The sequence below is a fragment of the Chroicocephalus ridibundus genome, chromosome 2, assembly GCF_963924245.1.
Source record: "Chroicocephalus ridibundus chromosome 2, bChrRid1.1, whole genome shotgun sequence".
In the NCBI taxonomy this organism is placed as follows: domain Eukaryota; kingdom Metazoa; phylum Chordata; class Aves; order Charadriiformes; family Laridae; genus Chroicocephalus; species Chroicocephalus ridibundus.
In genome coordinates, this window is record NC_086285.1 from 104,042,114 (window position 1) to 104,055,062 (window position 12,949).

Here is a 12,949-nt window from a genome sequence, read left to right on the forward strand (position 1 = left end):
CTATTTAAATTGTCTTCCGACGGCACCTTCATGCTTTGAGACACCTCCCCAGCGTTAGGCAAGCCTATCAGTTGCCGACTTCAATAGGCTTGCAAAGTACTCTGAAATTATCCTCCTCCGTGCCCAGTAGGATAAGTTATTTCTGAAACGATAATCATAGCTGATATTTGAAAAGTGCACTGTGGAGTTCAGACTAGTCACTTGTTATGGGAGCTTATGGCTCAACTTCGTGTCAGCTATTAACCACCACTCGTTGAGCTTTGTGTGGCAGGAACACTGTTATCTGCATAAAAACAGGACTGCCTCTTTTTTTTTTTCTTTTTCTTACTTTCAACTGATTTAAACTATGAGATACCCGAAGTATTTATAGTATTTACACAGTTTGAACAGGTTCTAGTCCGTGATGTTACTCCCCAGTGCTTTTTTCAAACTGGACAATCTCTCTCTGGTCATAAATATTCCATTTATGAAGCACAAAAGATGACGGATCTACTGAAACCCAATCTTTACTCCCAAAGAACAAAAGCGAAGTAAAAGATACTACACAAACTAGCTTTCCCAAGATGAGCAATCAAGGAAAAATTGTTTGTGTATTACGAATTTTTACACTGAGAATGACGCGTCTTGGTTTATGATCATTAGGTTTCAAAGGTGACCTGTATATTTACCAAAAAAAAATCCAATCCCAGGAGATTAAGAGAGATCAAATAAGCCATGCCATTTCAAGTAGAAACCAAAGTTGGGAGACCTGGTCTCCAAAGTCAACCTGCTGGTGGTGCAGACCTGCAATCAGTTTGGTCTGATTGCCTTTTCATTCCAAAAACATTTAAAAGCCTGGAAAAAACCTCGCACATAATCTGCATGACTTGTTCCCCTTGACCAAGCAAGGACGTGAACTGCAGACTCCTGCTGTATTTGCTTACTCTGTAATCTGATTTTGGAGGGCTGCAGCCTGTGGTGGGGCAGCCTGGGCAGGCCGCAGGGCAGAGCCAGGACAGTGGGGCGGGTGGCTGGATGTGCCGATCCCTCCCTGAAGGCTTAGGGAGCAAGTTCAGTTCTCTGGCTTGTTTCAATTTCGTTCGTGTACAGTTTTGCCTCCAAATCAGAGCTTCGGCGTCGCTACAGGATGCTGGGAAGCTTGTGCATGGTTCAGCAGGAACGTCACGCCTAGACAAGAGCGTGCCCCAGAAACGGAGGGAGAAAAGTATTTGGACAGAAGTGTTGTCTATGCAATTTATGAGCCGAGGACTTTACTAGCCAAAGATGTTGTCGTTGGTCTTATTTGTACTGGTGCAACGTCCTGGGAGCCCTAGGAAGGGGGCACTCCAGCTGTGACTCCAAGCTCTGCTCAGAAGAAACGAAATGGACAGGGACAAATAACAAGCAAAGCCAGTCAGCGGGGAAATAAAGAGAGACAACATGGGGACTATCAAAATTTTTAAAAGCCTTGTAGACATCGCAATCAATTGCAGTCATATAAGCTTATTACGCAGATTGCTTTTCAATAGTGTTAGTGGTTTGTACAGGCAAGATTCCGGTATCCGTAAAAAGGACAAAACGAATATTGGCAGGTAAGAAATGACGGTTGAGGCAGTTTCTGCAGGCATGGCCTGGGCAGGGATCCAGCAGCCAGCCGGAGGTGTGAGGGGGCATTTCTCACCCAGCGCCGGGGCCGGGGATGAGCTGGGATGTTGGGGCAGCGAGGGGCTGCAGAGGGGCACCCGGCGGGCTGGGGGCTACAGGGGTCCCCTCGCTGCCTCGGCCACCCTGCGATAAGGCTGCTGAGGCCAAAGGTAAAAGCTTGGCAGCTCGGGGGTCAAGAGGATTGATTTTTTTTTTTATTCTCTGCCTTTGGGCTCCTACAAATATTTCCTTGCCTCCCAGGTTGGGGCAAGACCTGTGATAGAGGGAGAAAGATCAGGAGCAGGAGAGGAAGAAGGGGAGACCTCCAGGTAGGAACACGCAGGGACAAATGGCATTTACACAGTAATACGGGTGCTGCACCGGGTGCTATGGCCACCATCTTCCCTGGGAAGTTTGTTTTTCCTTCCTTCCCTTTAATTATTAACTTGCTGTTTAATTACAGATCGCAACAAGCAGGAAAGCCTAAAAACCAAACACACTCTGCTTTCAAATGCTTCAGGCTCACGCTCCATTTATTCAAGCTCTGTGAATTACAGGGGAAGTAATAAAAAAAAAAACACACCACGTTTTTACTCTGGAAAGCAACTGTACAAATAGCACGATACAAATTCATGTCTCTTGTCTCGATGAGCTGCGACAGGGGGAAATGGCTTTGCAGCAAGAAAACAGCTTTTTTTCATCGGAGCTAATGCTGTCTTGACTATGTTGCCCATCTCAAGCAGCAGATCCCTCCCCACTTTCAGAGGTTTGCAAAGCTTTCTCAAGTGTTCACTGCTTGGGCTAAAATTTTGCAGACTTTTTAGCAGTTAGATAAAATTTCCCTTTTGTGAACGTTTAAGTGAATGCTGTTGCATCCTTTCTGGTAGCTGCCTTTATGGGGAGGCCTTTTTTGTCGTTCCTTGTTTTCCCTGCTGCATGCACCTCCCTGAGTTTCTGGAGGAGAATTTAATGAAGACGTAATAGCCCTAATTGACAGAAGAGCACAATCTCCCCTGAATTGCTGTCTACTTAAGGCAGAAACAGCTATAGAGATGCTCACATTTTTCATCAGTCAACACTGTAATGAAGAGGATTCCCTGCCACAGTCAGGAAAACATGCCTGAACCAGGACCTGCCTCCAATTTTGCCCAGGATTGAGCTAAGATAGAGTGCGGCTGCTGAGAGAACAAGTGTTTGGCAACAAAGGGTCCTGCAACAGAAGTAAAGCCCCGGCAATGTCTTCCTGATCCTCATTTAAGGGGAAAAAACCCCAACCCTCTGCTAATTTGCATGAATATGATCTTCATTGGTCTATAAGGATGATGGGAGATACCCCGGAATAGTTGCTTCGTGTGAGTTGAAAAGCTTCAGCTGCCCTGGTCCCCCATGGGTCGGATGCTGTGTGGTTTCCAAGAGCCGCTGCATGTTCTCACTGCCCAGTCAAGGAAGGGATCCTTACTACGTACCATGAGGAGAAGGCCAAGTCATTTTTGTCCCCATAAAAGCACACAGTTTAAAATATTGCTAAAATATTTAAAATGTGGCTTTGTCACATTTCTCAGGGATAAGGAGTAAATGTCTTACTGTTGCTGCTCTTCCACAGAGTTTTGCAGAGAAAAGCTTCTATGTTTCAGGTTGCCAAAACAAATGAATTTTCTGCTTTCTCCTTTCCATGTCCAGTCTTCGTCTTCCCTTTTGTAAAAGCCCTTTAAAACTATTTGGCATCACAAAGGTAATCTGGTTTTTAAAAATCTTTGCTATAATGGAAAGGGCATGCTCACTTTTTTTTTTTTTTAAATCTCCACTGTGTTTAATTTCTTTGTCGTGGTTGGTTATGATTCTTCGGAAACCTGGCTGTAATCTGTCTTTTTTCTGAACCCATTCCTTTTATATTGTTGCACTCTTTGCCTCGTGCTGTCTAATTAAATTTTTGCTCCTTAAGAGATCCGTGTGCTTGGCAGCAGCTTGCCTTGGTGAAAACACCCCTATGAGTCATTTGTTTTGGGGGGTAACAAGCGAATGTATGGAGCACTGTGGAGCCTTTCCTACTTGATGAAAGGGGATGTCTCATTTAATTCCTGCCGATCAAGACAGTCTTGACATGATTTTTAGAAGCAAGGGTATAAAGAGAAAGAAGAAACTAAATGTAAGTGACTATTGTAGCCTTGAAAAAAAGTGAGGCTGATCTGAAAATGCTGGCTTGAGCGCATATTTCTCCTAACAACAGTTCAGCTACATTTGATAGAAGGGCAACGGGTCCCAGAGATATCAAGTTCCTACAAGATCTATGAAAATAAATTAGATCTGCCAAGAAGGCTAGTAGGAAAGCAAGCTCAACAACAATTACCATTCCAAAAGCCACACAGTACAGACAGGAGGCCAGCAAAGACCATATGAGACATCAGGAACGTACACATTGACCTTACAAGAAGAACTTTTTTTTTGCCAAACATTTCTTTTTTAAATCTCGTAGCACTAAAAAAATGAATCACATGAATGACTTCATTTCATCCCTGCAGCTGTACATTGAACTGCCTGCATTAGTGTGGGATTTCACCCTGCAGCTCCCGGGACAGCTTCTCGTTTGGGCCAATCTTGCTTACTTTAGCTGCAGTGCTATCACTTGAGAATTTGGCCCTGTATTTTGGTTAGGATTTACTGTAATCCTGCATGCTACAATAGATGAGCACTTATCCTGTCATCCCGTGTTGTCTTTTGGTTCGTTTTTTAGCTCTCATCAGCACATATGTGGGAAATATTTTTTCACATAGAAGACATCAGCATCCAACAAAGGCTAGTCTTCCCTGGGTCATCATGGCTTTGTGGTTAGGCTTTGCACAGGTTCTTTGTTCTGCCCTTTCGGCTAGGCTGAAAGGTTTTTAACATGCCTTTGGGCAATGAAAACACATTGTGTCTGTTTTTTTCCCATTGGCATGTTGAATTTGCATTTAGAGATAGAATCATAGAATCATTTAGGTTGGAAAAGACCCTTGGGATCATCGAGTCCAACCATCAACTCCGCTCTGTGAAGTTCTCCCTCACACCATATCCCTTAACACCACATCTAAATGAGTCTTAAACACATCCAGGGATGGTGACTCCACCACCTCCCTGGGCAGCCTATTCCAGTGTCTGACCACTCTTTCTGTGAAGAATTTTTTCCTAATGTCCAGCCTAAACCTACCCTGCTGCAGCTTGCACCCATTCCCTCTTGTTCTATCGCTAATTACCTGTGAGAAGAGACCAGCACCAACCTCTCTACTTCCAGGCACTTGCTGTGGCCTGCCTTAATGTGCAGGAACAGGAATAGGAACTGCTCAGGCTAATCAAGGCTTACAAAAGCCACACCTAACAAAATAACTGTATTTGGAAATAGTCAGAATCATAGAATGGTTTGGGTTGGAAGGGACCTTAAAAACCATTTAGTTCCAACCCCCTGCCATGGGCAGGGACACCTCCCACTAGACCAGGCTGCTCAAAGCCCCATCCAGCCTGGCCTTGAACACTTCCAGGGATGGGGCATCCACAGCTTCTCTGGGCAACCTGTTCCAGTGCCTCGCCACCCTCAGAGTAAAGAAATAATCAGGATTGACTCAGGGTTTAGATTTCTGAATTAGTCTGGGGGAGGATGCAACACGAATGCTTTGTGCTAGGGATCTTCTTGCTCTTGACCTGCTGGTCACCAGAGACCTGGTCTATGATCCTGGGTCTCTTGGGGTGGTAAAACGTAGAGGAAGTCTGTTTTGAATGGCTTTGAGGCTGGCTGATATTTTGTCTGTTAAACTTTGTTTGAATGACCAGCTGCTGTATTCCTGACTACACTAAGTTAAACGCATAATTTAGATAGACGACACATTGTGCAAGGCAAGAATGAAGTGCAAGAGTAGCTGGAGGCTTCTCAGCTTCCTTGTAAGTAAAAAGCAAAGACAAATCCTTTATGGCTGTTGAGGGTGAGCTCCTGAAGATTAACTTCAGTCCCTTCCAGTCATAACTGTCCAGGTGGTTTCGGGGCAGGGGGATTATAACAGGGCTAATACCTGTCTTGCCTGATCAAATTTATACTTCAAAAAGTTTTACGTGTAGTCTTTTACACACTTAGAATTAGGTGAGGGCAACTGACTTTTATCCAAAAGTCTTCTGTCTAATTTTAGTATAATTTAAGCAAAGTGAAATAACTTTCTGTGAAAGCCCTACAACCATAATGGCAACATGCATTTCACTCTCTCTCTGTCCAGACACAGGAAGTTTTATGGAAACTTTCAGTAATCCAAACCCAAAATGTATAGCCATTCATCCATAAAACTCTTCTTGCTTAATTATTATGAGAATATACATAGATCTGCATTAAAACTATAGAAAGTGCAAGCAAGGAAGATCCTAAATGATCTCTATACAGAAATAAAGATGTACAGGAATATAAGAGAGAAAGGCAGGGGCTGTGCTCCTGTTCCAATAACATTACTTTTTCAGTGCTGAAATAAACTGTCCTTTTCACTACGTTTTCACCTCAGTGTAAAAACTTTTAGAAAACGCGTGGAAAGCTGTCCATAATGTAGAAGACAGAGGTTTATGCGTGAGTAGAAGAGAGCACAGGCAGCTCGCAGCAGCAGCAGGAGGCTGGAGGCTCAAATGGTTAGAGAGAAGTCATAGGAGTAACAACAGCAGCAGGTGGATAATGCCAGCAGTTCACAAACCTGCGCTGGTGTGTGGCTCAATTATCCTCCATTCTGCCTCATATCTCCCAGACAAACCAAAGCACAGAAGCCCCTCCATCATCTCTCCATGGAGAATTTATATAAACTTTCACTGAAGCTTTATGGATATGTAACACACACCTGGAAACTGAAGGCATTTTCTTAGGAAGAGAATAGAATAGAATAGAATAGAATAGAATAGAATAGAATAGAATAGAATAGAATAGAATATTGCAGTTGGAAGGGACCTACAACGATCATCCAGTCCAACTGCCTGCCCATGTTATTAGGGGCACTGTCTAAATGCCTCCAGCAACTGCCCATTGCTGGAGGACGAGAGACAGGAGGAAGCATTTGGTATTTGGGTCGGTTTATTGTAGGCTACCCTTGTTGCAAAGTTTTCCCTTCCCCCAAAAAAATTCTTGATGGTTCAATAAAAGATGATGAATTAGCCTCCCTTCCTGGATGGTATTTCAAGTTTCCCTCCTCCCTCAGAGCCATCAGGGAGAGCTCTCTCAGCTTCCCGATGGGCTCCTTTTTGCATTGTTTTCCCAGCTGCTCCCATCCCCTGGCATTTAGTGTCAGCTGGGGATGCTGCGGGGTAGCTGGGAAGAAAAACAGAGCTGAAGGACTACGGTGGTCATTAAGAAAAATAACAGCTTAGAGAGTGCAGGGTGAAAAAATATAATTATGAAGCCATTCGCTATTCAAGCAGAGACAACTTCCAGCGCTGATAACATTACTTATCACTTGCATAGCACTTCAGACACAGTCACTAATTAATCCTTGTGACACATCTGGAACTTATGCCAGTACATATTACTGTCTCCCCCTTTCACTGTGCAAGGAAACTGAAATGTTAAGAGCCTAAAGAAGAAGTAAAGGTCAAAAAAAGCACTAAAACACAGAGATGCTCAATCCCAGTTCTCTCCTTGTATCACAAAGGCCACTTTTTTTTTCTGTAGGACGATGAAAGCCAGTGCAAAGGTTTACCTTCTCGCTATAACCACAAGCCTGTACACTATAAACCATATGAAAAAGAGAAAAATGGCTCAATGTTGTTAGACAAACTCATTGCACAAAGGTAGTGGAGACCTTTGTTTCATCCAGCGCTACAGGTGACCCCCATGCCTAGGGGAGCGGGGCAGGGGACTGCTCTCAGTCTCCCAGGACAAAGCTCCCCGTGGGTTTTCTGCCACCGAGGCAGGCGGCTCTGCCTGCTGCCCGCTGGATGGGAAGGAGACCGTTTGGTCCCTACACAACCCTGAGAAACGAAACCAGACTGCTGGCAAAGGGGAATAAGGCAACACACCCCATCTCATCACTCAGGGTAATACCGCTTAAGGGGAAATACAGCCAAAAATACGCAAGAAAAACAGGGGAGAAAACCAGAAACGCTTGAGAGCCTGTTTGAGCAGCCTGGCAGTTAGTGAGCACTGCCTTCCAGAATTAGCCTATTTCTTCTGTTTAATAGGGAGAGAGGGAGTTGGTTCAGCTTTTTCTTTTAATGGCAAAACCTAGACAGCAGAAGCAAAGGAGATGCAAACTAGATGAGGGTGCTGGTTTAAGCTAGAGTCATCTGAGCAGTGGCTTTTGGCAGTCAGTGAAACTGTCCTTGATTTCTCGAAGCAGAACAGTTCATTGCTGGAACGCCCTCAATGTGCATGTTCTGCGTGCTGGTACCTAACACAGCACAGTGGAGTTCACACTGATTACCAGCAAGGCCACAAAGCTGCAGTAACGCACGAGGTTTGCAACCCAGCTGGTGTGATGCTGGCTCCAAAATCTCACGTGAGGGATGTGCAAGAGCAGCTACGGGCTCGAGTGGGGCTGGAAGTTTCCTCTTGAGCTCCCCTCATCAGGAAGCTGCCTGCAGTCTGAGATCCCTGGCCAAACCTTGGATTTATCACCAGCTACAGCTCACTCTAGAGACCCCCACTCGGAGGTCTCTTGCTCCAGCGACCCGCTGCAGCCTTGAGCTCTGCAGCCTGGTTTTAAGCCTCTCCTTCAACCTCTCACTTTGCTGCCACTGGGTTCATTTGAGCGTGCTTTCCTCTGGTGTTTCAATACCCCAAGACTAGCAGCTCCCAGTTTCACCTTTTATTCCTGGGTAAACAATTATGAGCTTTTCAATTTCTCTTCAAATCAGTTTTTCTGTGTCCCTAATGATTCTTAGCACTTACTGTTGATTTTTTTTCGGTTTGCTTTAAAGTATTTTTCTGTGCCTACCTGTTCATCTAACCATCCATGCTCTAGAAAGACATTTCTGCAGAAACAGCCATTTCAATCCAAATTTACTTGCAAATTAAATAAAAACTTTCCTGAAAAAACATTCACAGCATCTTTTTTTTTAATTATTATTATTATTGTTTCCCCAAAGATCCAATAATCCTAATAGGCTTGTAAGTATAATTCTGATTTTACACTTTATATTCATGAATGTATGCCTTTTGTTAGCTACTGCCTTTTCATTAATTACTTTTTCCTTAAAGGAATTGTTTCGTCTCTGGTTTTGGCACTCCCTCTCCTTCCATTTGGAAGATGCTACTCCTTTTCTCTTCCTAGTTGACCATATGCTGTGCAGTGAAAACATTAAGCCCGTTATCAGAACACATTCTTTATGTACCTCTGAGCAGCTGAGCAGAGTGGCAGGATTTCCCTTCACTGGCGGTGACAGTCAAAGGCAACTTATGACCTGGAGCTGAGGAAACCAGCCCCTGTAAATTGTCATGCAACTTCTGGTAGAACTGAGATGCAGAGAGTGAGGGAGGGGAAATGCTGTCAAAAATATGAAAGAAAACCAGGGGAGAAACCCAGAAACACTTGAGAGACAGATCTTGACCTTATGAGCAACATAATTGACTTCTGGTTGGCTTCTAACTGTCTCCAGCAATATAGATGTACATCTTCCTCCTAAGCACCATTTAAAATTCATGACAGTATATTGGTTAAAAATTGACCTCGGAAAGAAACCTACCGTATTAACAAAACTAATCAGCAGTCCCTTAAATAAATCATCACTGTTGGCCTCCCCCTCTCCCTGACGGACAGTGTGCCCGTGCTTTTTCATTTGTTTCTGTTCAACAGCAGTAAATGACTTTCTCTCCATGCTCCCAACCAGCCCCTTCAGCTGGTGCCAGCTGCTGTCTCACCGTGACAGCAGCTGTTGGACTGAAAACAACTGATGAAACTTCTCAGGTGACTACATTTGTTGTCATACCTGCTTCAATGACACCTTGTTGCCAAGAGAAAAGGTCTTTACCTCAGGGATTGCTAAGGGAGCTTGCGATCAGAGAACAAGAAATAAAAATCCTCTCTCAGAGTAACGACCTTTTTGCTCGGACTTGACGCACGATCAGCGCAGCGCAGAACTTACTTCTGGTCCCAGTTTCTCCAGGAGATGATGGAAAAAATTGTCAAGCTCCTTCCCTTCTATGTAACCATTGTCTAAACAAAAATGAAATATATTAATGGTCAGGTGGTGCTGCCTGAGCTCTGGGAACCACATCATGGGCTGTGTGCAGGGACCCCAGGGCTGCGTGGTGAGGGTTTCAGCTGGGGGCCCAGCCTGCCCACTCCGGGGGTGTCCCACTCAATTTGATCAGTTCACATCTGTGTGGGTGCTGGGCACAGCATTACGGAGCTCCCTTAGAAGTTTCCCTAACAGAAAACTTTTCCGGAAAAAACACCACAAACTGGGACCACAAGAGGGAAGAGTAGAAGGAACGGGGAGGTGACGAAAAGGGAAAAACTTTGGGGTGAAAAGGAAGATTTTCAGAGCTGGTATTAGGGCGTGATGAGGAGGAAGAGGGGGGTTTCTGAAACACCTGCAGGATCCCATGGGGATGAAGGTGTTGGCGGGCACCCGCTTGTGCAGACACCCGTCCACATGTGCAACAGCCAGGGCACCCCACTCTGCACCCACCACCATGTGCACCCAGACGGGCACAGCACCCCGACGTTCATCCTTCCCGCGACGCGGCACCCACCCACGCGGACAACCCCTTGCATGGCACCCACCGGGACGGTCACCCGTCCACCCCACCTCCCACCTACCCGCGTGGGCACCCCATAAGCGGCACCACCCCCAGGGGCGCACCCAGCAGACACCCCCGCGCGGGTCCCCCCACGCCTGTCCCCCGTCCCCCCCGCGTCTGTCCCCACTTGCCGTCGGCGTCGAAGCGCCGCCAGGCGCCGAGGAAGGCGGCGGCGTCCAGGCGCCCCGGGGCGCCGCTCTCCATGGTGCTGCCCGCCGGCGCCCGCCCCACGCAGCCCCCGCGCAACTCCCCGCGCAACTCCCGCGCAGGCTCTGCCCGCCGCCCCACGGCGGCCCGGGCTTTGAGGGCGGCGGCCCCGCCCCGGGGGCGGCCCCGCGGGGGGGCGCGGGGAGGGGGGGAAAGGCACCCCCCCATCGTGGGCACGGCCCCGCGGGGTCCCTCCCGCCCGCACCGCGCCCCCCCTGCCGGCGCTGCTGCCGCGCGTCCGGAGACGCCTGGCTGCACGCATCCCACCCATGAAGGGTGCGTGGGGTGGCCATGGAGCAAGGTCCGCGTCTCAATCAGGGCGTGCTTGGGCACAGGGTTTGGCAGGAGGGATCTGGGGATTCGCAGGTGGAAACACCCGACCACGAAGCCACCACTTCCAAAGAGCCGGGCGCTACTTATGAACATCTTTAAAGTTTCAAAAATCCCCGGACGAAGGCAGAAGTGCTTGGGGGAAACGTGAGACTTCAGAGAAGAAGTGGTGTTAGGGGAAAAAATAAGGGAAAAAACCCAAGTTTGCTAAAACTTGTAACCCTCCTCCTCGGTTTATGAAAGCGAAGCAGGAGCACGCAGGGTTCTCTCACCTCCTCACCCCTCCCAGCTGACTGGAGGGTTTCCCTCGCAGGGAATGGATGGAGATTTACACCCTCTTCCTCCTGTAATACCAATCAAAAGAAGAAACCTTGGGGTTAGAGGTCTCAGTGCTGATAGATAGAGAAAGGCTGATATTTATATTCATGATGGTCCTGCCTGGGACGACATGTGATTTGTATGTCACCTGTAGATTTACCTGCAGCGATTTCAAGTACCTGTGCCTTGGGCTCTGTGTCTTTGTGTGTGCTCCCAGATTCATTTCTAGCAACTCCATTATCTCCTTTGAAATCCCTTACAGATAGTTTTTTCCATGTTGCTTCTGATTACATATATATATATATAATGCAAATACTGATAGCTTTAGAGCAGCTCTCAGAAGCAGAGCAGAAAAGGCTTTTTAAAAGCATTTAATGTTTGCCCTGAGCAGGGTCCCACTTGATCTGAGGAAAAAAAAAAAAAAACAAAACCAACAAAAACCCAACACCTGAAGAACTAAAAGCTGCATTTTACTCAGGAAATATCAGGTTGGCAAATTACATTATTTCAGAGAGATCACAACAGTGATGTCCAGCTTTTCCAAAGTGCAAAGGAAAAGGAGATGCTGCAGAGCTGAAGCCTTTAAGCAGCAGCGTGCCAGTGCCTCGGTACAGGGGTTGGTGGCCGGCAGCCTGGGGTCAGTCACCTTTGGACTCCAGAAAAATGATTGTCAAGATACTAACACGATGGCGTGGCTACAAGCAGCCCCCAGGTTTCATGAGCGTGCTCAGACAGGGATCCCCAGCACAGCAGAAGGCCATATGGCCAGTAGCTAATGACACACGTGGAAATCTAAATTTTTAGTGGACGTCTGCACAAGTCTCTTGCTGGCATCACCAGCCACTCCACAGGTTTCTCTTTGACCCGTTCTTGCCTCACTGCCAAGAGGCATTTCTAGCCCCAGGGTGACGGCTTCCCCATGGAACTTCTCCTGCAGACTCTTCTCCCCAGTGCTTTCTACCACAGCTCGCCAGCAGTGTGTGCCCCCTGGGAGCTGCCTAAGCTACTGCTTGGGATGAGGTCACCTGGCGCTTCCCCATGGTATGGTGGGGCATGAAGGACACTTTTTGGCCCCATCTCACTTCCCAGGATCCAGAGCCCATCTGCTCCAGACAGGTTTTTAAGAAAGAGCTGCCCATCACTTTCTAGCAAGGCTTGTAACCTGGCTTTGGAAAGCATGACCATGGCTGATACCAGCAAGGGTGCTTGGTAGTATGATCATGACAACTAGTTTCTTACTAAAAATGTTCTTAACAAAGGTAACTTAAGAGGAAATACTACCCATGTTTTGAAATACTTGCAAGCGAAGTGCCCCGCCATTCGACACGGACCACGACAAGGAGGTTTTATGGGAACTGGTGCAAAACTCAGGACATTGAGAAGAGGTTGTCACAGCTGGTTCTCCCCCATGCCCTCACAGGAGGAAGAGCAGGCAAGAAGCATCACCTCATTTAAACTGCCAATATTAATTCAGGATCTCACACAACCTCTGTGAAACCAGGTTGTAGATAAAAAAGGGCCTTGAAGCTTAATGGGCTCTAACAAAAACTCATCATTACCTGTGCATGAGGGTGTGGAAGATACATTTCCATCCATCTGAGCATAGAATCATAGAATGGTTTAGGTTGGAAGGGACCTCAAAGACCATCTAGTTCCAACCCCCTGCCCTGGGCAGGGACACCTCCCACTAGACCAGGCTGCTCAAAGCCCCATCCAGCCTGGCCTTGAACACTTCCAGGG

The 12,949-nt window shown here is 46.8% G+C and overlaps 1 protein-coding gene across 1 annotated transcript in view; it reads right to left on the bottom strand.

The window, feature by feature from the left end:
- Positions 1–10,602, bottom strand: part of SCGN (secretagogin, EF-hand calcium binding protein) — a 29,140-nt gene extending 18,538 nt beyond the window's left edge. Inside the window, exons 1-2 of the mRNA XM_063323978.1 lie at positions 10,486–10,602; positions 9,694–9,764 (exon numbers count right to left, since the gene is read on the bottom strand). Coding sequence (XP_063180048.1) covers positions 9,694–9,764; positions 10,486–10,558 — 144 coding nt within the window. The 5' untranslated portion in view covers positions 10,559–10,602. The remainder of the gene's footprint in view (positions 1–9,693; positions 9,765–10,485) is intronic.
- Between the last annotated feature and the right edge of the window lie 2,347 nt (positions 10,603–12,949).